At 40.4% G+C, this 27,502-nt stretch overlaps 2 protein-coding genes across 11 annotated transcripts in view; both read right to left on the bottom strand.

Moving 5' to 3' along the window:
* Positions 1-1,029: 1,029 nt before the first annotated feature.
* LOC106040393 (complement C1q and tumor necrosis factor-related protein 9A-like) lies at positions 1,030-8,862 on the bottom strand. The gene is made up of 4 exons (XM_048072811.2): positions 8,630-8,862; positions 6,451-6,642; positions 4,221-4,283; positions 1,030-2,117 (listed from the first exon to the last, which is right to left on the bottom strand). Exons 2-4 carry the CDS (start codon positions 6,614-6,616, stop codon positions 1,312-1,314), a joined length of 1,035 nt encoding a protein of 344 aa, XP_047928768.1. The 5' UTR covers positions 6,617-6,642; positions 8,630-8,862; the 3' UTR covers positions 1,030-1,311.
* A 3,196-nt stretch (positions 8,863-12,058) lies between these two features.
* Positions 12,059-27,502, bottom strand: part of SPATA13 (spermatogenesis associated 13) — a 158,990-nt gene continuing 143,546 nt past the window's right edge. For 9 of the 10 annotated variants that reach the window (XM_013188183.3, XM_013188182.3, XM_048072805.2 and 6 more), the window contains 5 exons: positions 26,704-26,936; positions 23,107-23,236; positions 22,032-22,404; positions 17,394-17,468; positions 13,930-16,155 (listed from right to left, as the gene is read on the bottom strand). In XM_013188183.3, the coding sequence (XP_013043637.3) occupies positions 15,974-16,155; positions 17,394-17,468; positions 22,032-22,404; positions 23,107-23,236; positions 26,704-26,936 (993 nt within the window). In that variant the 3' untranslated portion in view covers positions 13,930-15,973. Of the gene's footprint in view, positions 16,156-17,393; positions 17,469-22,031; positions 22,405-23,106; positions 23,237-26,703; positions 26,937-27,502 lie in introns of all 10 variants that reach the window. The other variant, XM_048072801.2, reaches the window with a different exon arrangement.

Below are 27,502 nucleotides of genomic sequence, written 5' to 3'. Positions count from 1 at the left end.
TATTTAAAGGTTGTATTTAACATCCTGCTCAGCTGCAACAAAACTCATCCATTACAAAGAACAAGCAGGCTGTGTGGAGGTATCAGACAATGCTCATTCTAAGTTTAAAAAATAGTATTTTTGGATGCAATCTAACCAAGTTACAAGTCTACCCGTGCTTACCACTTGGAAAGATATAAACTGGCTTGGAGGTAACTACTGTTTAATATTTATACAATATGGCAGGGGTCTACCTAATTCCAGAACTTGAAAATGTATCTTTTATTTTGTCCCACTTTCTTTTGAAACAGTTCTCCTTCAGGACTGGTGTATGTACTGCTGTAAATTACCAAACCAGTAATGCATCAAGCCCAGCTCTGCAGACCCTGAAGAGCTGCCCTCTCCTGCCCAGAAGCCAATCACAAAAAACAATTGCACCATAGTAAAAAATTTCTTCCTAATATCTAACCTAAACCTACCCTCTCTTGGTTCAAAACCATTATCCCTTGTTCTATTACTACATTCGCTGATAAAGGATCCCTCCCCATCTTTCCCATAGATCCCATTAGGAACTGGAAGGCCGTGCTATAAGTTCTCTTTATAGGCTTCTCTTCTCCAGGCTGAATAACCCCAACTCCCTCCGCCTGTCCTCAGTAGGAGAGGTGCTTCAGCCCTCTCATCATCTCTGGACTCGCTCCAACAGGTTCCCGTCCTTCTTGTGCTGGGGGCCCCAGAGCCAAACACAGTGCTCTGGGTGGGGTCTCGCAAGAGCAGAGTAGAGGGGGAGAATCACCTTCCTCACCCTGCAGGCCAAGGTGCTTTTGATGCAGCCCCGATAGTGTTGGCTTTCTGGGCTGCAAGTGCACATTGCTGGCTGATACTCGTTTTTTCATCCACCAGTACCCCCAAGTCCATCTCTGCAGGGCAGTAAAACAAACAAACAAACAAAACGCTCTTACAAAAATCTCTACCTTGTCCCATCTTTCCCTGCAGTCCTAGATCTCCTGTTTAGCTCTTGGAATACCTCCCTTGATGAATTCCATTCTCCACTGAATTCAGCTGAAATTAGTCAGCAGACTTAACATTTATTGGAGAGGACTGAAAGACACAGACATATATCATTCATGGATAGATTTTCCTTCCTTTCAAAAAATGCTCAAAAGGCAGAACTGGAACTACTACTACTAGTAGTTCCTACTGAAGAAGAATACTAAGCAAGTAAACCAGCACTGACTTTCATAAAGCACCTCCACTGCTTACAGCAGTCTGAAACTTGGATCAGTAGGAATCAAACAACGATTCACTGGAGTCATAGATTAACAAAGCGTGGATTTACGCTGCGGGCGATGGCAGTGGGTCCAGCATGTCCGAGGTGCTGAACAGTAGAAACCCAGTGAAGGTGGTATCATCATCAGCGTCTGCAAACAGCCCGTTGAAGGTCTCGCCTCGGTGAGCCTGAAGCCACACCTCGTCTCCTTTCTGTAGTTCAAGGATGGCAGCTCCCGACGCCTGGTCCTCAACACCCTGGTACCCGTCCACAGTGTGCAACATCTTGACCCCATTTTTAACTAGAGCTACTCTGACGTTCCTCGAATAGACGGTGATATGGTAGGTGAAATAGTAAACACCAGAGAATTTGCAGGTGAATTTGCCGGTGATTGGGTTGTAGTCATTTAGATTGTTGTACAGCACCTTGTCAAACTTGATCGGCTGACTGTGGGGAGGAAACTTGGTGGCAACTGTAAGGCCTACACTGAAAGCACTCCTTGGCAGGACTGCTGGGGCACCTATGTTCCCCTTATCTCCTCTGTCTCCTTTCAAGCCTCTTTCCCCCTGCACTCCCGGATTACCTGGTGGCCCCAGTTCTCCAGTGTTACCTTTAGGACCTGGATTACCAGTGGGGCCAATTGGTCCTGGCATACCAATTCTTCCAGGCTGGCCAGTTTCACCCTTTGTCCCTTTTGGACCTATTGGCCCCATGTCTCCTTTTAACCCCTTTTGTCCTTGCAGACCCAGTTCGCCCTTCTGGCCCTTGTAACCCACTGACCCTATAATTCCTTTTGGTCCTAGTTTCCCAGGTCGTCCTCTTTCTCCTTTATCTCCTTTGTTCCCCTTCTCTTCAACGGTCCCATTGGCTCCTACATGTGGAGGTTAAAAAAAATAAAAATAAAAATAAAAAAAAGAAAGACGTTCTCGTGATTGTCCAGTGGATTAATGAGACAAAACAAGAGTTTGAGTACAAAGACACATAGCTATATGTCACCACTGTTCATACTGTGCTCACTGTACATACAATGTTTCAAACATGTAAGTTCAGGATGAGCCAGAAGAAGCTGCTATTGCAATAGAAGACAGTTACCCTAGCTGAAAGCAGCAAGAATAAGCTCAAAGAAAGGAAGGTGTGACTTTTCTCTAGAATGATGACAGCTCAGATCATCTCATGTGCAAGCAGCATCTGTCCAGATGCTTATTTTCATCTTTTGGTATAAGTGAAGAAGATAATTCACAATTTAGTCAGATGAAGTCTTCTACTTTGACAACATCCAGACCTTAACTGCCATGTGTTTCTATGATTTCTTCATGATGGGGCTTTGCTTGGGTTACCTAGATTGCTGCTGAAGTGCAATGAGAAGCTTTTTGACCTTGGTATTTGCAACCACATGCTCTATTTATCCTTCATTCAGACTTGGACTTGAAAGCTCAAAGCCTTTGAAAATCCATCTGCACAAGGTTTTTGCTGATGAAGGTCCCGTGATGTGAAGGGCACATTAGCAGTTGATAGACATGAATGCCAAAAGATAACATAATGCTCATATCAATCATTTCTGCATAAAATCTTCTGGCTTCTGATCTTAATAATAATGCTGTATTTACAGTTTACAGATCCCAATTTACAATTGAAAGTATTTAACGGCAGCAGTGAGCTAAAAACAACTGAGATTATATTGTGAGCCTCTGGGAAAAGCAGCACAGATCCAACAGGACAAGGACACAGGAAAAGAAGATAGCTTTGGTAATATTAAATGTTTGTGCCCTCGTGTCTCTTTTTCCTTCCAGAACTGGGGACAGTCTGTAGAAAAGTCTGAGGTATGTAGTGCAACTTGTTATTACACCTGTGCAATGCATATACCATATGTTATTTTTCAGGGTTATCTTAAGGATTGCAGAGAACCTGGACACAGTGTATTTGGCAGGCTTACATGCTTTTGGAAACATAAATTTACCCATGCACAATTACTCCAAGGATGCACAAGTCCATCATTTCTGAGATTCTGAATTTGAGCAGAATAATGTGATACAACTTGCACTATGCCTCATTACCTGCTTTTATGCACAAGTCACTCTGCATACGTACATCCAGCTGACACAGGAGACTTTCTGTATGTGCATAGTTTGACTAAACAGGTGAAGTATTTTTTCCAGATCTCCATAGGCTGGGCTATTGCAATTGTGGAAAAGTTTATGATCACCATGACAAGACAAGAAAAATATCACAATAGAATGTGAGATTAGAATGTGAAAATAGAATGTGAAAATGAGATCTGAGGTGAGCTGACAGTTATAAAGGATATCTGGCAACCCTTTATTGAAAGGTCTTGGGTGCCACTTTAAGCCAAGATGTTGGGGCTAGTGTCTCATGGGCATATATGTTAAGATACCACTAAGGCTGCTGGCTGAGCTCCAGACTGGCTGTCTGAGCTGTGATTACACAAAAACAGGGAAAGCGTGCAGGACATGCATCTTTTGTGTGTGTCTTCTATGTGTTTTATGTGCATTTATTTTAGAAATAGAAGCCTTCCCTTGACAGATTTTGGGTCTGGTATCTGCTTGATCAACCTTATTGAATAATAGGGCCTACTGTATTTTTGGGTGTATACTTCATGTCTTCTGTAATTCCTTTTGAAGTACCTTTCCCTAAAGTTGCACACATAGCCACAGGAACCTCATTTTCCTGAGGTAGCTGCAGATGTGGCATCTTCCTCAGCAGTTGACAAAGGGGTGAGAGAAGAGAAAGGTGAGGTAATGGGCTGAGCAGACAAGTCATAGGGCATCAGAGGCAGAAGGATAATCGGAGGCAAATTCCTCTTGTATTGTCAGTATGGGTGTGCAGCCTCTACCACTTCTGGAAAAGTTTTTTTTAACCTCATTGGTACTTTCACTACAGCTGGAAGGTATAGCATGTCCAACGCTCACAAACCAACAGTTGATAGATGACTAATACATTGAAATACTTCTCTGACCTTTTTGGCCTTTTTCTCCATTTGTGCCATCTTTCCCAGGAGTGCCAGGAAGTCCTGCTTCACCTAGCACAGAAGAGAAAAACAGATCTTCATCAAGTAATTAAATTACCAGAAAAATGGGGTTCAAATCCTGCTCTGATCCTTCCTCTTCAAGCCTGGCTAAACAGTAATGTAAACAGTAGTCTTATTCCTGACTAGTGGGTGCCACTGCTGATGCTTTTATCTCATGGGGAGACTTAACAGGGAGAACAGAAATGCTTGAGGATAGCACTTTTTTCAGACAGAGAATCCTTGGCATAAAGAAGTGGGATATTAAAATACGTAGAGGAGATACCCCCTGGTCAGGAACCAATGATGTGAAAACCTCTTCTCCTGTTGTTGTCTCCATCCATGGGAGATATCACGGAAGACACCAGCAAGAAAAGGAGCAAGGAAGCTGCATTCGGAAAGAAGTTTTACACTGACAGGAAGCCTTGTAGTGAAACAATGATAAACTGTCCCCCCCAAGAAAAGACACCTGCAGGGTTTGCCAATGGTGATGAAACATCACAGGGGAATAATACTGTCTGTAGATCAGAGGGAAGCATTCACTCCTGATTCCTGTATCATGGCAATTAACTGTACCTGCCTATTGAGAAGTTAATGGATTTTTTTATTTGTTCCTGGATTTTAAAAGGTTTCATTTTAACAAATGGCATTTTAGGGTACTGAATGCACATAGCACATAAGTGGTTGCTTGACAGAGAATTCTGTAAATTGTTTATAAAACACAAGAGTTCAAAGTAACTCTTTAGCAGTCACTGAGGTGAGTAAAAGTGGGTAGATTTGACTTTCAGTGCTCCAGGGCAGGCAGGAAGCAGCGAGTAACTCTTTATTGTCCAAACTGTAAGTCCTGGTTATTTTTCAACCAATCCAACTTACTGCATAGCCACACAAAGAGTTGTGGTGTATTGAAGAGAGGAGTGGAGAGGTAGCAAAAGGGTCTAGCAGAGGTTCCTGCTTAATGCCAGTATAACCATCTAAGAAATGCACATCAGGCTACACCTTCAGCACTGATTCTGCAGAATGCACTTCCTGTGGAGGCGTAGACTTTACTGGTAAAGAAAGTGATTCATTAGGTTTTGTCTTTGTGATTGCACCAGCAACCTGGTCTGTTAAAGGCAGGCATTTCCTTTGGATTGAAAGGCACAGTAAAACACTGTAGCACATTTTAAGGTAATTTCTTTCAGACTATTGACCCGATATTGGTTTAAGTACTAAACTATGTACTCTACTGCAAAAGGCTGTGATTCACAATCTGCAGGATCAGGACTTGGTAGAAGGATTTGTGTGATAAGTACAAGTTTGATCTGGATAGATCTGTGCACACAGTAACAGTGTTTGTGACGCACTTATGCATTAAATCATGATGCCCCATGCATGATGCCACACAATAGCTGACCTGACATATACACTGTTGGGGAAGAGTTCCCCTACAAAAAATTGTGAGCGAGTTTGAAGTAGCAGATTTGCATTTGTCCTGTCTTTTGCATGTCCAGGTTTGTGACGCTTGTGATAAGTGTTAAATGTCCACATCGACAGGTTCATCACTTGGCGTAACCCTGGCCTTGATGTTCCAGCATGGATGCAAAGGCCGTCCTTATCCTGAGGCTCAAAGTACCACAGCAGTTACTACATTTAGGTTAGGCTGTGAAGGTTACCTGTCTTCAGTATCATACACAAGTCTCTACTGCAGCCTGCTACAGCAGACATGAATCCTACACTGTTCTTTCAATAGTGTCCTTTCCTGAACTTCACTGTAGAGGTGCTTGAGTTACAGCACGTAGGCACACTCAGAATCAAGTCCTACAAATGCAAAATTTAGGTAAAAAAGAAAAATTTTCTTATTGCTGAACATTTCCTATTACACAGTTGTTTTTTATTGGGCTTGAAGTTGTTCACAGAAGTATAGTTGCTATCAATTTTTAAGCAGACCTGGAAATGCCCCCAAAATAGAAAGTAAAATCTTTCTTCTTTTAAGTTGTTTTTATCCCTTTGACCCGACCTCTCAGCAGCATTAGCTTTAATTATTAGGTCTTTTCTTATATTTCCATCCTCAAACAAGTGATGAAAGTCTGAAATGTTTCCCGGAGGCTTGGTGGAATGATCCATTAATGCAGAGCAACAGACATTGCTGGGAACTAGTAGCAAAACACTTCATATATCCGATCATTTACACTGAACACAGTACCTGTATCCCCCTTGTCGCCTTTCAGGCCATCGCGTCCATCACGACCTGGCATGCCGTTGTGTCCAGGATTGCCGGGGATGCCAGGATACCCTTGGGTACAGATGTCCTGCTTTTGTGCTTCTTCTGTGCTGACTACAATAGCCAGCAGTATAATCCAGCTTTTCATTCTTTAGATAGGTTGTATGATCTTGGCTGAAAGATTTAAGACAGGAAAAGTACATCTGCCTATGTCTGCCTGATTGTCTTTTCCCCCATATTTAGCATGTGAGCCCAAGAAAGGGATGCAGGAAAAAAGGAAATGGGTTTTTACCACATCTATTTTTTTTTTTTCATTTATAGGTGTCTATATAGCATTAAATACAATCTGGGAATCTATGGGGCACTATTTTGAATAATAATTGCTGGGAATATCAGCCATAGCTTCATTAGACTGCTGAAACTTTAACTCAGCTTTATATAATTTACAATATACCTTAATTCCCTGTAATTTGGAGCATTGCATTCTGTTTTTTTTTTTTTTTTTTTTTTTTTTATGCAGTGTGATTTGTGGAAATAAATAACTCTGCAAAGACAGTCCACAGAGATACTGGTGCAGGTAGATGGCCTACCTCTTCCAGCTCCCTCCTTCCTTTTTGAAAGACTTGCTACAAACAGTACCCAATGCATTTGAAGTCTGTAAGGAAATTCTTCTTCTCTCGGGTCTTCAGACCAGATTGTCTTGGCCAGTAATAATTCAATATTTATCTAACATCTTTTTAAGGGAAAAATAATGTAGTGGAATTAGTTAAATGGCTCACAACCGAGAAGAAAGAGGTCTCCTCCACCTACATTTCTCCCTGTGCCTGCTCTTGACTGCATGTTTGTACCTCTCATCTCCCACAAGCTGGCTGTGGTTCCTGCAGGAGGTGAGCTAAGGCAATTCAATACGCTAACTCAGCACAAAACAATCATGTTTTTTTCTTCTTTTATTGGCATTAGTCTTTTTCTGGGTTAATAAGTTGAATGACCTCACAGAGGGTCAGAGCTGGAGCAGAGTGAGATGAGGGCAAAGATGTGAGGAATCAAATAAGGACTCAATGAGTCCTTATTTATCCAATCAAATGAGGAATCAAATAAGGACTTTTTGGCAAAAACAAGTCTTTAGTCTGGTTTTCCCCCTCTCATGCAACTACACTACATCAAAAACATCTTTTTATCCTTTCCTTGGAGAATCCTTATTATTTTATAACTTTGCATAGAGGTCCACTGAAGTACACAATTCTGGATGTTTCTGGTATAAGGTAGTGTAAGAGTAATTAATGGGAAGAGGTTAGAAGGAGGGACAAAATGAAATAACAACAAAACTAATGTCTAATCTATTTGGAATCAATATGCATAAATGTCTAATGCACAGAATCTTAGGCTATAGAGGTTAAATATGTGTACAGATAAAAACAGTAGCCAGAATGAGTAGATTTTACATAACTGGCTTTTAAATCAGTTCTTTCATTAATGAAAAAATCACACTAAGATCAGCCTTACTTTGGAAATACTAACTAGCATTGTCACCATCATTTCAGAGTTACAAAACAAGTCACACAGATACCACGTAAAAAGAGAACCAGATCGGAGAACCAGAACCATCCTCTCATTAAGAGTGATTGCACCTTTATAGGAATATTCAATTTAAATAATCTTCTAACTTAATTTATAGGGTAGGACTTTAAATTGGGGACACGTCCTTTAATATTTTCCTTCTGCCTTCCAAAACATTCCACAAGTACTGGAAACGTTATTTATGGTGCCTTCACCAGCAGTCTACAGAGAAGCGTTTGCTCACTCACCAGTAAAATCCCCCTTCATCTGCTGCTGGTAGTTTGTGCTAAAGGAAGTTGAAAAGTTGAAAATGCATCAAACATTGGCTACTTCTGAGCTATGTAAACATTTGCTGCCTTAGTCAAAGGACTCTAGAGGAGAGCAAAAGGAAGAAGTGCTCTGTGGGATGCTGTTAGGATTTGATGCACCCCATAGAGAAGCCTGACGGTCTTTGTCCCCTGACAGAAAACTCCATTCCCAGTTGTTTAAGGAGGTATTTGATCCCCATATATGTCCTCCTCATCACACGATGACAATATCATCATCATCATCGTTATCATCATCTATATATATGTATGTATATATATAGGATCTTTGGTCTTACCTCATTCACTTTGTTCTTGCAATGATCTTGGACATCTTTCATCTGAGTATAGAAGCTTCCTGTAAAGGAATGCAAGCTCCAAACCTGTGCCTTGAGGACAAGCACTTGCTTGGTCACTAAATTCTCAAAGGTCAGTGATTTAATTTTGAGAGCTGTTCAATAATTAAAACAGAAGGCTAAACTGGAATCTTTCTATTTATTCCAATAGTAAGCTGGAGTGCTCTGTACTTTGGCTTTTACCACTATTATGTGAAATAAAATTGTTAAAATGATTTAATAAAGATTTGATTTACCTGTTCCATTACACAGATATGTTATACAGTTGTTAGCTTGGTTGGTTTTTAAGACGGAAGGCAGGTCTAATGCCATTATTGTGCTGAAAAAAATGTATGAAGTTAGTTTCTGTATCAAGCAATTTGCAATGGAAGTAGGGACAAAAAGAGTATAGAAATTAAAACATAACAATACTGTGAACACGGCATTACAAATATTAGGTGATTATGGAAAAGAAGTAACAAGATTGAGTTGAAGTAAATAAAATGAATGACAAAGAACTTCTTCATGTGTTCTTAATTTAGCAAGTGCTCCATCTAGCTGCTCAAGCATCTGTCAAAGCTATTGTTCCCCTAAATTTATTCTTGGCAACTAAATCTGAAGAAGCTATAACTTGATGCTTCACGGCATCTTCCTGAAACTGCTGCTCTCTAAGCACTAGAAGAGGCAAAGCAACGGAGAGTATCGTCAGCCCCATAAATGCTGATTGGGAACAGTGAAGGTTAAAAACTGATAGTAAAAGGAGTTAATGTGTTATAATAGGTGGCCTTGAGGCATCCTGGTTGCTGCAAGTGATTGAGAACCCTAAGTTTTTTCTGAAGGGGTTTCCCACACTGCAAAGAGATGGCACGCATGGTCTGTGTATCAGGTAACATTTTTACTAGCATAAAAGACATTGGAACAACTGAGCAGTGAGTGGTGTTCACTAAGGTCTTCACCACCACCCTGTGGTAATAAAAAATACTGCAAAAGAAAAAGAAAGGACAGGACAACGTGCAGCAATTAGCTGCTCTCAATGAACTTCTGTAGCCAAATTAGCAGCACTACTGTGCTAATGAGAAGAAATGAGAGCCATGACAAAAAATCCTTTTCTTCTTACCCATTAGACAAGCAGCATTGGTCCAGTGTGATGCTTTTTAATTTCTTTCCTTCTGTAGGATTTTTTTTCTGTTGTAGGAATAGCCTCAAAGACAGATACTACCATCAGTCATTTTCTAGTTTCTTGTCTCGTCACAGAAAAATGCCTTGGAAATAATTACACAGAAGCAAAAGGTCATCATTTGCTCTTAAATAATGTTGCATCTGAACGACAGGAATAGTGGCATTTCAGTTTAGTTTGATAGCCGTGTTAATTACCTTTGTTAGGAGCTGAACATGGCAGTGATGACCATGAGATAAGTGGTTATTGAGTGAAGCTATATCCAACCGTATTAGCAGAGAATCTTTTAGATATTTCTTCACTTCTTCATGAGCAGGTATCTCCAAAGACTGGGGTATGCTCATAGGTTCAGGCCAATGCTAACTGTTCCTAGCTAATTTGCCTACTGAAAGTTTACCTTCCTCCTGAAGCAGTTTTGCCTTTCCAAAAATCACTAGGAGAAATAGTCGACAAATCCCACGTCCTCCTGGGCTTCTCTTCTGAGTGAAACTCAGCCCTGGAAAGGCAGCGGTGCCCCTTTTCTCTCCCCTTCTGAACACTGCTGTCATCAGACTCCAGCGGTGCCGACACGTTTCAACCCCTGCTTGTCTATGGAGCAGTCTGTTGGCCTAAATCAATACCTAAAATATTAAAATGGCTCAGGTAAAACATTGCCCAGACCTCCCATAGGAAGATGCACAACTGAGCTGTAAGGTGTGACACAGGCACACGGGGAGGTGCGATGGGCGTGGGTCACTTGCGTGGTGCTGCCCACCCTAAGTGGCAGCAGACGTTATCTGGGGATGCCACATGGAGTCTATAGAGAGGTGTGTGTAAATAGATATGTGTATGAACATACATTTCTTTATTTAAAAGTAGAGCCTAAATATCTAATAGCAGAAGTATGTGAGTTTCCAACCCTATGTACTCACCTGGATGAAGAAAAGTCAGTCCTGGCTGCAGTGAACTAATCCTAACACAGATATAAGGTTAAAAAACACAAAACCAGAACAAAACCCTACCCATCTGTGCTGCAGTTTGTACAGTTTGGACGCTTTCTCACAATTACACGTTCTCCAGCTAGTTAGGAGAGAATCACCGAGTTTTGAAGAAGGTTCAGAAACACAGTAAATACTCGTGCACTTTCCTTACAGACTACGTGATGTGCAGTTTTCCGTGGATGACTTTTTCGTTTCTATTTTGATACTGTAATGCAGAAAGGCCTGAGTCCTCATCTTTGTTAGCAAGCACAGATCACGTAGCACCCTTTAGGAAAAATAATTACAAGAAAAATAGAAAAAAAAGACAAGCAGTGCTGTCTGCGTGTGAACTAAAAGCTCCACCTTATAGATTAGGTCTTGAAGAACTTAAAAGCATTGTCTACAGGAATGTGAAATAAAATGCACGTGAAATAACATAAAACATGAAATAAAATGCAGAAATGAGGTCACCAAGGCCAGATGGATGTTTAAGTCGGAAGGGACCTCTGGAGTCACCGGGTCCAACCCATGGGCTCAAGGAAGCCTCCTGGCCATGACATTGTACTCCAGTGTTTGCTCAAGGTGTATTCTTCAGACATCCAACCTCACCAAGTGGTCATTGTGCCTTTCGCTCTGGTATCTGAGCACTCAACACAAAACCTGTGCAGCAATGGCATTTGGAGGCCTGGGAAACTCCCAGCTGTGAGGTGAACCAAGAAATAGAGATAAAAGCATGGACATTGACAGGAGAGAGAATCAGTCAGCAAGCCCAAGTCCAACTATTCTGCCAGCATTTAAGCTCACAAAAACATTTTTCGTGAAAAGATTTCAGCAAGATAGGTTATTTTGTTGAAGCTACTGTGTCTCAGTGAAACATAAACGTTTAACACAGCCTTGAGCAGGAAGGACTTTTCTCCACCAGCCAGAGCAGCGAGCTGAACCTCCAACTTTTACTTCCAGGGGGTACTGTAGAAGAGGACTGCTAGGACAAGGCAAAGCACAATGAGAATAGCTGCATGTTGCTGGGACAGTAACAAGGATGGGTTTTGTCTAAATATTAAAGAGTTCAACCCTGGAATGGGGTTCAGTAGTTTGCTAAAATGGATTTGTGCTGGGAAGTACTGTAGCTGTTACTGGGAAATCAACAGAAGATGGTGTAACTTCTTTTTCTTTGTACGATAATAAAATAAAGATGATAGTTGAGGCACGTTTGCCTCACAGAAGAGACTTTGTAGACCAAAAAAAAAAATCCAACACTTTTAAAACTGTACAATAAAGTTTTATAAGACACAGCTGAGGAACTTCAGCTGTACATTATTTAATTAAAACATGTACAATAAGAGAAAAATAATGGGAATGTAAGTTTGTACTTATTTCCAGAAAATAGATTCATTTGACAATGTTCCAAGAGTAAATAAATCTTGTAATGCAATTACTTCAGAACAAATACACATCAAGTTACTGCAGTCCTATACATAGTGTTTCAGCCGTCAACAGCCAATTCATCTGCTCTGTAGCCAGGACACTTGATTTACAACGTGTAACAGCACACAGATGGTAAGATGCACAAAGCAATGGGTGTAAGATAAAACGTTATAAAACACTTGTCCAAATAAAATACATACGCAAGTCATCCCTAGTATTTACAACCAATCGTTTTAAATTAGAGATCATTCAGAAAGCATCTCCTACAAACAAATGCCACATATAGAAAAAAAAAAGCAGAAAGGCAGTCAAAGAAAGATACTGTGTTAGTTATGGCTAAAGACCTTTGGCTCCAAAACTCTGCTATAATTATTTTCAAAAGACAACTAAAATGTGGAACATTTGAGTAGTCTGTCTTTGAACTCCTTTATTACACTGACCACTAAAACTCAACATGAAATTTAGCATGGCAAGAGCCACTTGTAAAACAATCTTATTATTTTATACATCAAATGCTCTGAGTTAGATGCAATTATGGTTTGGCATTCTCCTAACTCAGTGGGAACACATTTGAGGACAATTATATTTTACTGCATCTCATGCAAAAAGTCTGAGGTTTTCTGCTCAGCAGGCCATCAGGAAGGCTCTGGCTGTGCTTTAGCTAAACGAGGCACAAATATGCTTAGTAGTTGCCCTAGAATATTTTACAGTAACTTAAAGCATGCAAAAGTGAGAGGAAAAGACACCTTTTGAAAAGTTTTGTCATCAGGAAGATCAGGACTGTCAGGTTCTGCTCAAGGGAAAAGGTGCTAGAATACAAACTTTAAAATTTTATTTGCAACCCTTTTCCCCAGAGACTCTGAAGTCAGGCCGACCCCCAAGTAAATATTTGCCTTAATTGTTGGATAATTTAATTGTGTGTTTTCATTTAATTATAACTTGATTAAAAGATTATGGTGTAGTCTAAATTTGACTATTCTTATCATAACTTTATCAGTCTTGCTGCATAGCCAGCACATTCCTTGACCAATAAACATATAGCCCAATAAAATGCATACTGTGTTGGCATCCTCGATCTATCGAAGACCAGATTGCAAAGAAAGACACAGAGAATATTACAAAACAACCACATCTATATGTAGGGCACTATATATAAAACTGTCCTGAGTAATCTGCAACATGAAACATTTGCTTTTTCTCTCTCTGAAATTAAGTTCTCTTTGAGAAAAAAACCTGCTGCATCCAAAACCATAGGCAAACATTTCTGTTCATTTTTAGGGCTAAGGCACCAGCACTACACGGGAAGAGCCTTTATGGGCACTGACATGTCAGAAGATACATCTTAAAATCTTTTTTTCAAAGACAAATATGTAAATATGTGTGGATCTCATAACGTCTTCAGGTCAAGCTGGGCAAGCTTCTGGGTGTGCACTGCAATCCAACTTTTTTAAAAATCTAAAACAAACCTTTCAAAATGGGATTATGAAAAAAAAAAAAAAAAAAAAGGAAGTCTCCACTTCCATGGTATGTGCACCACTTTGGTTTGCAGGCCTGAATATGGCAAGTACCCACAAAAACGGGTATATAAGAAACACAAAAGGGTTGCTCATTTAAGTGGAAGAGCATGGTTCCACGCCTGCATTTGGAAGTCTGTTTCTTCTGTTTAAATTGAGTATTCAGAATTCACTTTTTAAACAAAAGTCTGAAAGGAGATGGCTTGTTTTAAACATGAAAAGGAAAACAGAACCCAGAGAGCTCTTTTTCGCTAATTTTCCTGTGCAGTTTCTTTAAGCTGAGTCATTGAAAATGTCAGTGCATATTTCCAGTTCTTAGCTGTTTCAGGTCATCTTCCATTGCTATGGAAAAGCACAAGCAACGAAGTTCACTACACAGTGAACGATTTGGCTGAGCATCACCAGACTTAGCATTATTGCTGAGCTATATACACAAGGCATTTGAAATGTACAGTTGTCAAAGATGTCATTCAAAATCAAAACTACAAACCTGGGCTTTGCAGAAGTTGCCACAAAGTTATCAAATCACAAGATCATCAGACTAGTGGGCTTCACAACACTGACGATAAATAAAAATAGAGAGGTAACAATAGCAGCAGGAACAAATACATGTTTAAAATAAGGCTTTTTTTACATTGTTTTTAAGATGCCTGGCCTCTAGCCCATTGTTTGTTCTTCATATATTACAGATTCATGACAAAGCTGATTGTGTCCCTTGTCAAGAGAATACTCTTGGATCTATCCTTATCATCTAATAATGCCCCTAATCAGCAGCATACGATATCTGAAAGACATTCATAACAAATCAGTTCTGAAACATATGGAGTTTTTCTTTCCTTCCATATTACCAGCAGTCTTGTCATCCTTAGTGAGTTATCAAGCAGAAATGATCAGTGCTGAAAATATCAAGATCCTGTTTTCTTCTTGGTGGCATTTTAAAAGTTAGTCTACCAAATCAACTTCATGTCATGGGCCAATTATTTCGATGTAGATCAGCAGACGCTGACCAGAGCTGACCTTGTTCAAGTCAGGTCCTTCCCCTTCCAACACAGACTGATGATTCTGACACAAAAATCCATCTCAGGTCCACACAGTTTTTCTGTCCCTCCCAGTAAGAACTTCTCTCTTAGTGAAGAAATAATTGGTCACAACCCACTGTTGATTGCCCGTGTAGAAGAGTCATGGATCCAGACTGCTTCAAGAACTTAATGGAGATATTTACATTACCATTCATCCATTTTCTAAGTGAAGCTATATGAATAAAGAGTACAAAGCGTGAGAACTATGCAACACAGACAGCAGTCAGCGGTCAGATCGTACTGTCTCAACTCCGACTTTGTACATTCACATTATCTCCAATACAAAAAAAAAAATAAAAAATACTTTTTTCACAGAGAAATAAGCATATTGGAAATATAAAGAAGTGTCTCCCAGGCTAAGAGGTGAGCAAAGACTGATATAAAAGCTCTATACTGAAGAGCATACATGCAAGCAGTACATTGCTCTGACTGAAAGCAATCAGAGATGCCCTTGGCTCCTCGTTTCCACTTGTATGCAAGAAATGCACACATCGTTGTAGTCCATTTTGCACTCTGTCCATGTTTCTACATGACAGAATAAAATTTCCCCGTTCCAATCTGGAATATGATAAGGCCTTGCGGGACGTTCTCCTGCCATTTGGCAATTTAATAGAAAAAGACAGGAAGGGTTAGGGTCCACCAAATTCTGCATCAGTGTGTTAATCATATAGGATCTGTCCACTCGATTTTAATGAGTGGCCCCTGCCCAGTTCTCCAAAAGGAGAAAACTCTCCCAAGATTCCTTGCTGACATACCCTTAAAGAAAAACTCCTCCCTATCCTAAATTTGGCCATCAGTATAAGATTAAGAAAAATGAAATGTTACAGTGACCTGCATGATTCCATCATTACTTCAACCTAGCTAAGAAACAGATCCAATACTGCTGCTTTAGAGTAACAGCAAGTTGTCTTTGTCAGAAGGGGAACCACTCTTCATCAGCAATGCTGACACTTGGCAACATTTGCTTCAGAGCAGCGCTGAGGATCTTCATTCTTCTTCTAGACAAAGGTGGTACTTCTGGCTCAAGGGAGCCTAAGGTTTTTCCTCCAAAACTGGAGATTCACTGAGCTCAAATAAGCTTATCTGTGTCTCCAAGGTCCTTCCTTGGAATAAGTCTCCCCCTGTGCTAGTGTCCTTCCCAGGCCCCTGGCCTCTCACTTTTTGAACGGGGTGAGTTTGTTGAAGGTGTGCCAGAAGAGGGATGGCTTCCGCTTGGGTTCTGCCAGGGCAAAGACCTGCTGCTGCGGGATGCTGGTAGGCACGGTGATGTGGCGCTGATGGATGGGATGCAAGCTTTGGTGTGGAGGAGGCATAGGACACCCGTTATAGCTTACACCTGCAACAGGAAGGATTTAAGAAAGCGTATGAGACAGCTAGCACAGTGACCAATATGGGGGGAAATTCAGCATGGCAGCATGGAACAAAGCCAATAGTCAGTAAAGCCAGAATAAATTTTGCCATGATATTAAATGAAAGCGCTACAAGACGTTACTTTTCTGCTATTACACTTTTCAATTGCTGCACTGATTTGTCTTAAGAAGAGAATAGCACTAGTACAAATAACATTACAGGATTACCAAAAAATAGGCAGCAGTTTCACAAAGCCTGACAACATTGTTTGCAAGGGTAAATTTTGATATTTCAAAGGAGAAACATTTTTTAAATGTTTTCTTACTGTAGTCAGTTCTAGGGTAAGACTGGGTAACATACTGCTGCCAATGAAAATGCATTTCTTCAATTTGGAAAATATTTCTCTAGGCTAAGATTCTTAGACTTTGACCTTGGATATTCTGAACAGAATCTCCTGATCACAATTTTTAGCCACTCCCCTGATAATCCAGACAGGTTTTTACAGATATGCTGTGATTGCAAAAGAGAAAATGCTTTGATAGCATTAATCCCAGGGAACAGGGACAAATCAAGTCCTATACTCCTAAATCCTGACTTGCTCTGTTCCCGCTTGTTCTATTTATTCTCTCACCACCTTAGACATTACCCAAATTTGACTTAAAGATGGAAAGACAAAATCACATTTTCCAAGAGAGAAAACAAATAACAAAGGTTTCCAAAAAAACAAGTTTCTAGTCCATCACTGTGCACTTTTATCAAATTAGCAAGAAAGAATGAGAAGCCATTTTGAGTGTGATATCATGCACTCAGCAACATGCGGCTAGCAGAACATGAGAGCGTTTGAAACAGAAAGCACGGTATTACTAAAGAAGAACAAGCTGTCTGAGTAAAAGCAAAGGAAGGAAACAGTAACCCTCATTTTGAATTGAATCTCTGCGAGCACTTTCTTACAGCCTTAAACATAACACTTGCTGTGCCTATTGTGTTTCTTCTCCAGCAAAGAGATAATACTGACTTGCTGTCTGAAGGAGACTGGGAAGCTCATTTTGTAGAGAGTTTACAAAGGTATTTGAAATTGAAATATGGGCTAATGTAAATAATTTGAACACCATGTAAACCCAAGACAAAATTTTAAAAGATTCAGAAACTCAACCATTGCACTTTTCCCCAGTACTAAACATGCTGGAATAAAATAGGAGTGTGAAGCTGTTCTTAAATGCTCACCTTTCATTTTTCCATGCCTTGACTTACGGGCATTCTGCATGGCTTGTTTCTTCTGGTTTTCTGAGATTTCCATTCCTATACCAAAGAGTAAATTAGGGCAATGGTGTAAAAATATTTTAATCTAATGTTTGATTACATTAAAACTAATAGGTAAACTATTTTAACCATTTTTTAGTAATTCTAAGTAAATCTTAACAGTAATATACCCAAAGTTTTTAGACTTATGTTTTACCTCACCATGTAAATTTAACCAGTTTTTCATTGGGATAACAGTAAAAACATTAATTTGCCAGTAGATAACTGGGAAAAGCTTGCTTTACAATTCCACAAATGGCAGTCTCTAAGTGCACAAAAAATTCATTCTACAGATAGCTCTAGATAACTACAGAAGGGGAAAAAAAAAAAAAAAAGTAAATCAGCATTTCTGAAAGCTACAGGCCACCCAGCAGTAGATCACAAATACAGATTCTGTTTCTTTTTTCAGGCAATCTGAGCTAACTTGGGGTAACAAACTGAAGTCACTGGTACTGCAGTAGTACAAAACTGGTCCAGGTAAACCCCTAATATCTTCATGTTTGAAACACTCAGTCTTATGGCAAACTTTGTATTGTTCTGTAAGGGGACGCTACCTACTTTCCTTCCACCTTCTCATTGCTTCAGCCTCTGTGTTTAATGTATTTATTTGCTCATCCACATGGAATAAATGATTTGATTTTAAAAGCTGGAAAAGCTTTCTGTGCCCCAAACAAACTCCACGATATTATCTCACATCAGTCTTCATAAACTCTGTACTTTTGTCTGGCATAAAGCAGGCATTGTTGTAACTACTTTGCAGAATCCTCGAGTGAACAAGATACCAGGTGGACATTATCTTATTTACGGCGTGCCCTGTGTATGCCAAGGAACTGCTGTTAGCAGCACAGACATGGCAGAAGGCTGCAGAGGGCAGCATTCCCTCAACCCAGAGGACTCAGCATCACATCCTCTGCCGGACACCAAAGCAGGCTGTGATGTGGTCGTGGCTGCCATCGGACTGGGGCTGGATCCCACACTCTGGTTTCTCAAGTACTTGTTTGCATACTTGCATGACTTATATGATGCTATAGTGTGTGGCCAACCCTATGCTATACGCTACCACGTGACAAGTATGACTGATCCGTGCTGAGTACAGAGAAGCCAGACATCTGCTAGGAAACGTAGCCAAGTGTCTGGTGTCATCTGGAGCCCATGCACAGGCACTCTACTTTCCTCTCCCTGTGTACAAGACATTGGCGATATATGGATCTGTTTTGCTAGCACAAGACAACAGGGTGCACGTGCTCTCACTCATTTCACTCACATGCACACAAAGAGCACAAAAACTGCAACTTAAAAGCAGAATAAAGCAGATGATTTGGTTCTACTTTGCATTTGCCTGCCTATCTCTCTACTTTTAAAATTCCCTTTGCTTTTTCAACATGAATTTATGAAGAAGTTACTACAAATCATAGAATCACAGAATGGTTTGGGTTGGAAGGGACCTTACAGACCACCCAGTTCCAACCCCCTGCCATGCGCAGGGACACCTCCCACCAGACCAGGTTGCCCAAAGCCCCATCCAGCCTGGCCTTGAGCACCTCCAGGGATGGGGCATCCACAGCTTCTCTGGGCAGCCTGTGCCAGGGCCTCACCACCCTCTAAGTAAAGAATTTCCTCCTTATATCTAACCTAAATCAGCCTATTAACTTAAAATACAACAGCATTTAGCCATAATTTTGGGGTAGCAGAAGTTTCTTTTATTTTATTCTGCAATTCTTTCCTTTATAGAAACAAGGAAATAGACAAAAGAAATGAAAGCAGTTTCATCAGCACAGATCAGACCGCTGTCGTAGGGTTACTATTAGTGGTTTGGAGAAGGATTTTCTGGCTGTGGCCTTTTCTTCACATGTATTCATAAAAGCTAAGAAAATCTAGATATGGTTTGGGAGACAATGACCTGACCAAAGTGTTTTTGAAAATAGAAGTAAAATGCCATTTGAAGAGTATGTATTTGTTCTCAGAGTGGTTAGATTAGAGGCTTTATGCAAACTCCAGCAAGATAGCTTACAAAATCAACAAGATAAATTTAAACCTGAGGTTGAGAATACTGGAGCTTTTCCACTGGTTTTGGCTAAAGGAAATGTTCAATTATGCCAAAAAGAAGAAATTATGGAAAACAAGCAGTCTTCTGGGTAGTAGAGAATACGTCCAAGCTACTGCAACTCACAAGACCGGATGGACATTGGCTATTACAACTCAGCTATTTTTCTTCTGGTTCAAGACACCCATGCCAAAACTGGTACTACTAAATCTGAATAATGAGCATAATCTGAAAAGCAAGTTTCCAGCAAGATGGACGTGACCCAGGCAGAAAAGGCTGCACATGCATGTGTCTTCACCATATTGCAGTCAGTGCCTTAAGAACAGAAGCACTGGGGACCCTCCCTTGCAATCTTTACTCTCAGCACCATGGAGATTTGTGACCTTGCCCTAAATAAGGGCTAGTGCTGTTATGACAAATCTCATCCTTATCACTGCCACCACTGGTGAATGGCTGTCCCTTTTGAGTGTCATATCTTGATTCTCACTAGTTCCCCAGTAGAATCTCATGAGTTCCCAGTAGAATAATGACATTTATGATAGCAGCTGCTACACCTGTACAGTTTCCCCATGCTTGGGGTTTTCTGGAAGCGCAGCCTTCCAGGAACAGAATGGTAACACCCCACTGCTGCACAAAACAGACTTGCTGCTGCCACCAGCAAGCGCTGGCGTGAACCACAGAAGCATCCCAACACACAGCATCTGGCCTCATCGACATACTTGCCCAGTGCTCCATAAAAAAACACTACAGGAAGAGGTGTAGATAAAGATCTGAAGAGCTCAGAAGCATCCCTCAGAAGGAATGGGAATGAAAAATGCTTACATTATATCTTCTCTTGCTCAGCCCTCTTCACAAAAGGGCAAGAGCTGTGATTTATTCAATGCTGACTGATCACATTGTATGCTGGAGCTGAGGTTTTTAATAACTTTGTTAAAAGAGGGATTGTTTGGACATCATCTCTGTGTTACTCTAGTACCTTCAAATCACCTTCTCCCTTTTCCAATATCCACGTTATTCTAAAGTTCCATTTAGGTGAACTGATAAAGGCAGCCAACACCCTCCCCCAGGAGCACAAGATGTGTGAATAAGCTCTACACAGAGCAACTCATGAAAGCCATCTGTGTTGTGCGCAACAGGACCATAATATGGTACAGGGCCTGGAGCATCTTCCCTATGAGGAAAGGCTGAGAGACCTGGGTCTGTTCAGCCTTGAGAAGAGAAGACTGAGAGGGGATCTTATCAATGTTTACAAATATTTTAAGTGTGAGAGACAGTGGGATTTGGCCAACCTCTTTTCAGTGGTTTGTGGGGACAGGACAAGGGGCAATGGCCACAAAATGGATCACAGGAAGTTCTGCACCAGCATGAGAAAGAACTTTTTCATGGTGAGGGTGACGGAGCACTGGGACAGGCTGCCCAGGAAGGTTGTGGAGTCTCCTTCTCTGGAGATATTCAAGGCCTGTCTGGATGCCTACCTGTGCAACCTGCTCTAGGGAGCCTGCTTTGGCAGGGGGGTTGGACCTGATGATCTCTTGAGGTCCCTTCCAACCCCTACAATTCTGTGATCCTGTGCTAATGTCACACCCTGATGTTCAGCACAAGAGAAGTTTGTTTTTAAGAAGTTTGAGGAAAGTTAGCTGTGCTGCTTCATTACTTAGTCTGGAGTCAAGGTGATTGGGATTAATTGCAGCAGTTGGTGTAATGGGAAAGAATTAAAATTAGTTTTAGAATATGAATTGGCAAACTTGAAAGTGTTTTCTTTAGCTTGTAGATGGACCATCTAAAATATATTTGGAGGAGATCTTATTTTTGTCATTGTTACAACAGTATCAAACAGGAGAAATCCTCTAAGATTAAAGGGTTTATGTTTGCAGCCTAAGGTTTATTCCTGTCTTCCAGTTCTTGTGACCAGATGTTTTGAGTGAAATTGGAATATGAGATTTAGCATCTTGTTTAAATTTTAAGAATTTCTAAGTTGTATCATCCACTTCAGTGCACTTCCAACTCTAATCTGCCATCCACAGCCTGAAGAACGTTTCTTATGAATTACGCCACTCTCTTCCACACAAAGGTAATGTCGTAAAAAGGAGAAGTACAAATCTACAACTACTGCTGCTTGGCTTTATACTACAGCGTCCTTTAAGAACAGATATTCGGGGCCAATAACTCATACATAGCTGCTGGGATTTTGGATGGATTTTTATTAGTGATAGGTGTTTGTGAACTGCCTGTTGTCATATCCTATATATCACTGTACTCCACCATGCCCTAGAATGACATAGGTTACACTGTAACTCAGATACCCTTGTTAGCTGCTCTGAACCTTTGGCCCACAATGACAGGACAAACACACCTGAACAGGCTTCGCTTACACAGCTAAAAGCCATGTCACGTAAGAAACAGGCAACAGTCCCAGAAGGCAGACTGCACATCTGCGCAAAGCATAAAAAGAAGTGGAAAAACAACAGCATTCCCTTTTTGTTATTACCACCTTTTAGGGAGGAAATTCCTGCACTCACCCATTTCCTTATCTTCTTGAACTCTTCTCCTTTCACTTCCGCATGCCTCCATCCATCTCTTCTTATCCTCTTGCTTTTTTGCACAGAATAAATGAATCTCTTCTGTTGCTCTGTTTATTATCTTAAAGGCATTCTTGACATTAATGTTAAAGTCTTTGTCTCTGCCATCTTCAGCGTCTACAAGTTCCATCTCATCCATGTCAATACGATCCTTATAATACAAGATGTCCCTCCTCAGTAGGTCCTTCTTACAGAACACAAGTTGATGGTCAAAAAGGAAGAAAGTCCTCTGCTGGCTTTTGCCTTGCTTTGATATTTTGGTCAGTTCTCCTGAGTGGATGAGTTCCGAGCTTCTGGCTAACACATCTGGGCCCTAAGAAGATATATTATACATGCAGTAAGTAAATAATATTTCAAGATCTTACTATGTGCCTAACCAGTCTCATTTTACTAATCAAGTCTTAAATGTATTCCATTTTCTTATACTTTTATTATTAGATTTGAAAATGCTACAGAATGTAAATAATCTTATACAGGCAAACTCAATGAACATGATTCTGCTCTGCTTTATTTCTGCATAAATCTGGAGGATACTTATTAAAGTCAGTAAAGAGGGTTCAAGTTCTGATAAAACTACCAAAAATCCAAGTAAGATTCTACAGCACCAGCATTAAAAAAAAAAAAATACCCATTGGTGAAGTCACCATCCCTGAGGGTGTTCAAGGAAAGGTTGGACGTGGTGCTTGGGGACACGGTTTAGTGGGTGACATTGGTGGTAGGGGAATGGTTGGACCAGGTGATCTTGGAGGGCTTTTCCAACCCTTACAATTATATGATTCCTGCATTCCAGTATCATCTCAAAGATGTGTTCACGTACAATGAGCTGCTCTTCCTGAGTCAAACAAGGTAATCAGTAACACAGTCACTGCAAATGAAGCGACAGGACTTTCACCTGAGCAGTGATCAGTTGAAAAGTAGACACTATAAACTACCTTCTACGCAGAAAGATATATCCTGTGGAGGACATGAAGTACTGTACACAGCACCTTTGACCAGGAAAGGGTCAGACACTTACCTCCCAGTCTACTATAGACACTTGCCAACGCGCTATCTTGTCTATGCTTTCCAATCTTCGTTTTCGCTCATTGATCAGGCATGCTACGTTCTTCATAGCCTCATATGCAGCTTTTATGTCGTTATAATCACTGTGAAATGTAGACATGTTTCAAAGATCACTTACACAATAGGAATGATGCAATCAGAAGCTGTGACATGGTGCTATTGGCCTACATTACCCATTTATCACTCTACTCAGAGTACTTAAATAAGAGACAGCTGATTCTCAGCTATCTTCAAGCTCACACAGTAGTCTGTACAATTCAGTGTACTGATGTATTTTGTGCAGGAGCAAATTACTAAACTTGTAAGGAGGAGTAGATTAGTGAATAGAAAAGCTGTCTCTACTGAAAACAATGGTAACACTCCCATTCACCTCAGTGATTCACACATTTCACCAAAGTAATTTGTTTTTAAGCAAAATCTGATTGGGATTTTATTGTGAAGGACATCCCTTTAATCATGTTTAACAATTGTATTTTCTCCTTCTCATTTCCAAAGGTTGTGTCAACAAATAGGAACAGAGAACTTATGCAGCCAGAAAAGATACCAACAGCAACCTTGAACAGGGCGAGTGAGGCACCCAAGAACATGAGCACCAAAGAGAAGAATTAAAGAAGACAATGCTGTTAAAGCAGCCCAATTTCATGGAACAAGTGTGAAAGAGTCAAGGCTGTCACCTTCCCCTGCCTGCTCCAGGTGGAATGCAAGTCTGTCCTTCTTCCACTGCCCTGCTTCCCTCCTTCTTTCCCTGAGCTCTTCACTTGCTTTCAACTGTACCCAGCCAGTGGGCAGGTTCTGGTTCCCCTTTGTATAGCATCTCTCCCTCTTTCAACTTCCTCAAATGGAGTCCCTGAGAAGAGGGAAGGAAAGACTTATTTCTTGCCTTATGAGTCCCAGCTGTCTTCCCTCCTTTATCACAATGACTCTTGCAGAAAATGGAGCCAGAGGTAGAAAACAGTATGAGCCAGAAATAAACACTGCAAAGGGGTCAGCCTCACTGTCCTCTTTATCTGCTTCTGTCCTGGTTCCTATTTTCATCTGCCACCGATGGATGCACTTCCCCTCTACATCTGCACATTGCTCTCCTCTCTCTGTTTATAGCTCTGGAAACCCTTTTCTGCCACGCTGTATACAAAAAGTGAGATTAACAATAACAAGATCCGTCTCATGTCAGGGAGATGTCCCACGGGGTGACCGCATGATAGCCACACTGCTACTCTTATCTCAGTTCCTCCTTTGTGGGTGTGTACGCTAGTCCTCACTCGTTGCATAAACTGTGGCCTTCACAGAAGGCTGTGCACATCTTCAGTCGTGCTACAAAAACAAAACAAAAAGCTCCGAAAGACTAAGCTGACTGGAGCTGTGCCAAGGCTCTGCACGAGCACAGGCGAGCATCTCTGGACACCGGGAGCATGGCCGTGTTTGCAGGCACCTCTGCCTGCTGGGTCACGGGTCAGGAGAGTGGCCACTGTGGGTGGCAAGAAGGTGGTAAGAGCTGCCTGGCACTCCACCTACAGATTTAGTCACTCATGGAATAAGCTGTCAGAAATTAGCAGCAGAGAAACTGATACCTGTTTCAATTGTCATTGCACGGTTTTCCACGGGGGTAGAGAAATGAACCCCTGAACGTCAAAAGTCCACATCCCTACGGTCCCTAGCAAAAATCCCATTGTTTCCAAGGGGAATTTTCTCAAGGTTAAAGAATTGCAGACTTTGGCCCATGAAGCATTGCCTCAGGCTGGGCCTGGACTTTGAGCACAGGGGTCACAGTGGAACATTTTTCTTGCAGTTGTACCAGGTAAAAAGGCAGACATTTAAAGATAAAATCTTAATTTAGTCAAAGAGTTAATCAGCCATGGGGTATACTAGGAAGGCTAATTACCTGCAACATCAGTTCTTACTTATCCCAGCAGAAAATCTATTGTCTGGGCCTTTTTTGCAAACAAGTGTTTTGGAGGAACCTAAATAAATTGCCCCTTCTAGTATGCAAGCTTCCTAGCAGACACCAAACAAAAAAAAGTATTTCTTGTGGGTTCAAAATAGAACTGGTCACTTGGATTTCAGTTTAGGTTTGTAAGTTTCTGTGTTCTTCGTACATAGACAATCCCAGCTGGTTTACCAGCTATAATTTACAATTGCAGGTAGTAGAAAACCATTAATTTCTTAAATTAACAAAAAATGCCAAGAAAAAAAAAAAATCAAATTCTGAGTTGCAGATGTTACAGTTACAATGTGCCCTGCACCCACTTTGAGTAATACTTTTGGTTTTCTGGTCTATGGTAACACAACATGTTTAACATCTGACGACATCATATACGTTCTTAACTGTTAACTGTCTAACAAGTTATTATGTGTGTCACTTTAATGGAAGAATTATTTAATTAATGGATAATTTCTACTTACTGAGGAGCTATTCTTTCACACTACATTTTCTGTCCTGTAAAGGTCTCCACCCAGATTTATATTTTTCTCTGATTTTCATTATTTGCATTACTACAGTGAATGGTAAAGACCCAGCTTGGGAAGAGAGGTAAAAGGGAACGCTATGCTTGGGTCTAGTGAAAAGTTCAGTTTTGAGAGACTGGGATCTTTACAATGAGATGAAAAAACAACTGAAAGTAGTTCTAGCACATATTCAGAAAACCCAGTGAAGTAGCTCAGATAGGAAGAAGTTTACAAAGAGTGTAGATGACAAGGATCCTCACAGCAAATTTTTAGGGAACTGTTATGGAAATACTGATCCCCAAGTATTCTGTATTTATTTTGGGACAAGGAGCATCTGTCTTAAAGTTACCGGGAGATTTGGTGGAGTATACCCTACCTTTAGCAGAGTTTTTCATCAGAAGATGCAACAAATGCACAGCAACAAATGCTGTGCAACAATGATGCAACAAATGCAAAAATACCTTGGAAATCCCTGAATAACAATGTTTTGCTAACACTTTCTTATAAAATTTTGTTAACATTATTTGCTGTTTCCTTTGATTAATCAGTCTCTCTTAGCTTTTTCACTCTTGGTTCTCCCTGTGCTCTCAAAGTTTGTAACTACACTTTTTACTGGGTTCAAGAAACACTTTTTTTCCATAACACCTTTCCTCTGCAGTGTTTATTACTAATAAATTTCAAAAAACATTATGTTCGAATTAGCTCAGATTGTGTCTCTGTTCTAAGGCCCTCTTTGCCTTTTCATGTGTCCACAACATTTAAGCAGTTTCCCCCTTTCTTCTGTTTACTTCCTTCTTTGGCACACTGGCTTTTTTCACTTTGATTTACAAATCCCTCCCTCCATCCTATTTCAGCACCTTCCTCCTTTCCTTCTCCCTCTTTCACTTATTTCTCATTCTATCTTACACACTGACAGTCCCCTGAGCTACGTTTCAGATACTGTTTTGGTTAATATTGTTATGGTTCCAAGATGTCATCAGGAGCTCCCATCTATAGGAGTCACTGTGAACTTTGTTCCTGATCTCAGGACTTGGTGTTGTGGCACCCAGAAGGCTTCAGTAATTACGTGTTATTACTGATTTAAGAATTGTCTTTCAAATTCTCTCACCTGTGCTCCTGAGTGGTATATTTGAGCAATTCTGCAAGCTGCAGAGGGTATTTGCAGATTTTCTGAACAGGCGTGAGAAGAAAACCATCAATGGCAATGTCAATCATCTGCTGGAGCAAGCGACAGGCCTCAAAGAAGTGACGGTATTTGCCCTGTTTCATTAGCTTGGAAAGTTCAATGCAGGCACTGGGATGATTGTTACAATATTCTGAATAAATAGCAAAGCCTTCTTGCTACAGACAAAAAAAAAAAAAAAAAGAAAAAAGAAAAAGTCAAAGCTTTAACTAAAGTATTTCACTATAAAGAAGGAAGCGTATTTTTTAATATAACAATATACCTATTATAGCTAATTATACTAATGAATCCATTTCTTATATGGTTTCCAAACTCGGTAACAACCAGCTTTAAAACTATATTGAAATTTAATTTGTAACTGTCAAAACTATGTACCTTCTTTGTATGAACAGAGGCCTCCATTCAGTCAGAATAATCAAGCCCAGTACTTCAAGAAATACTTTTCTTTGGGAAATCTTGGAAATTAGGAAGCTTTGACAGCTATAGGCTTAACTGGTGTCTATCATGAATTAAGATTTTTTAACCACCACCTTCTATCCAGATTTTCTTTAGGAAGTTGTTGCACGCCTGACTAAGCGATCTGAGATTGTTGTAGATATTCCACATCATCTGTGATCACTACAGTTTTGAAAAAGAAACCTAAAATTGTGTACCATGATACATACTTGTTAAAGATAAGGAGAAATCTGAAATATTTAAATAATTCTTTAACTTAATTGTAAAT

The sequence above is a fragment of the Anser cygnoides genome, chromosome 1, assembly GCF_040182565.1.
Source record: "Anser cygnoides isolate HZ-2024a breed goose chromosome 1, Taihu_goose_T2T_genome, whole genome shotgun sequence".
NCBI classification, from domain to species: domain Eukaryota; kingdom Metazoa; phylum Chordata; class Aves; order Anseriformes; family Anatidae; genus Anser; species Anser cygnoides.
The sequence above is the reverse complement of the archived record's forward strand: the minus strand, read 5'-3'. Positions and strand labels throughout refer to the sequence as shown.

What these genes read in the sequence shown, in the direction of transcription:
- LOC106040393 (XM_048072811.2), bottom strand. Translation starts at nt 6,616, where the DNA reads ATGAAAAGCTGGATTATACTGCTGGCTATTGTAGTCAGCACAGAAGAA. An exon ending in AGGCGACAAGGGGGATACAG is followed by an intron (nt 4,284 to 6,450) that starts GTACTGTGTTCA and finishes CTTCTGTGCTAG; the next exon opens with GTGAAGCAGGACTTCCTGGC. An exon ending in TGGAGAAAAAGGCCAAAAAG is followed by an intron (nt 2,118 to 4,220) that starts GTCAGAGAAGTA and finishes CTCCACATGTAG; the next exon opens with GAGCCAATGGGACCGTTGAA.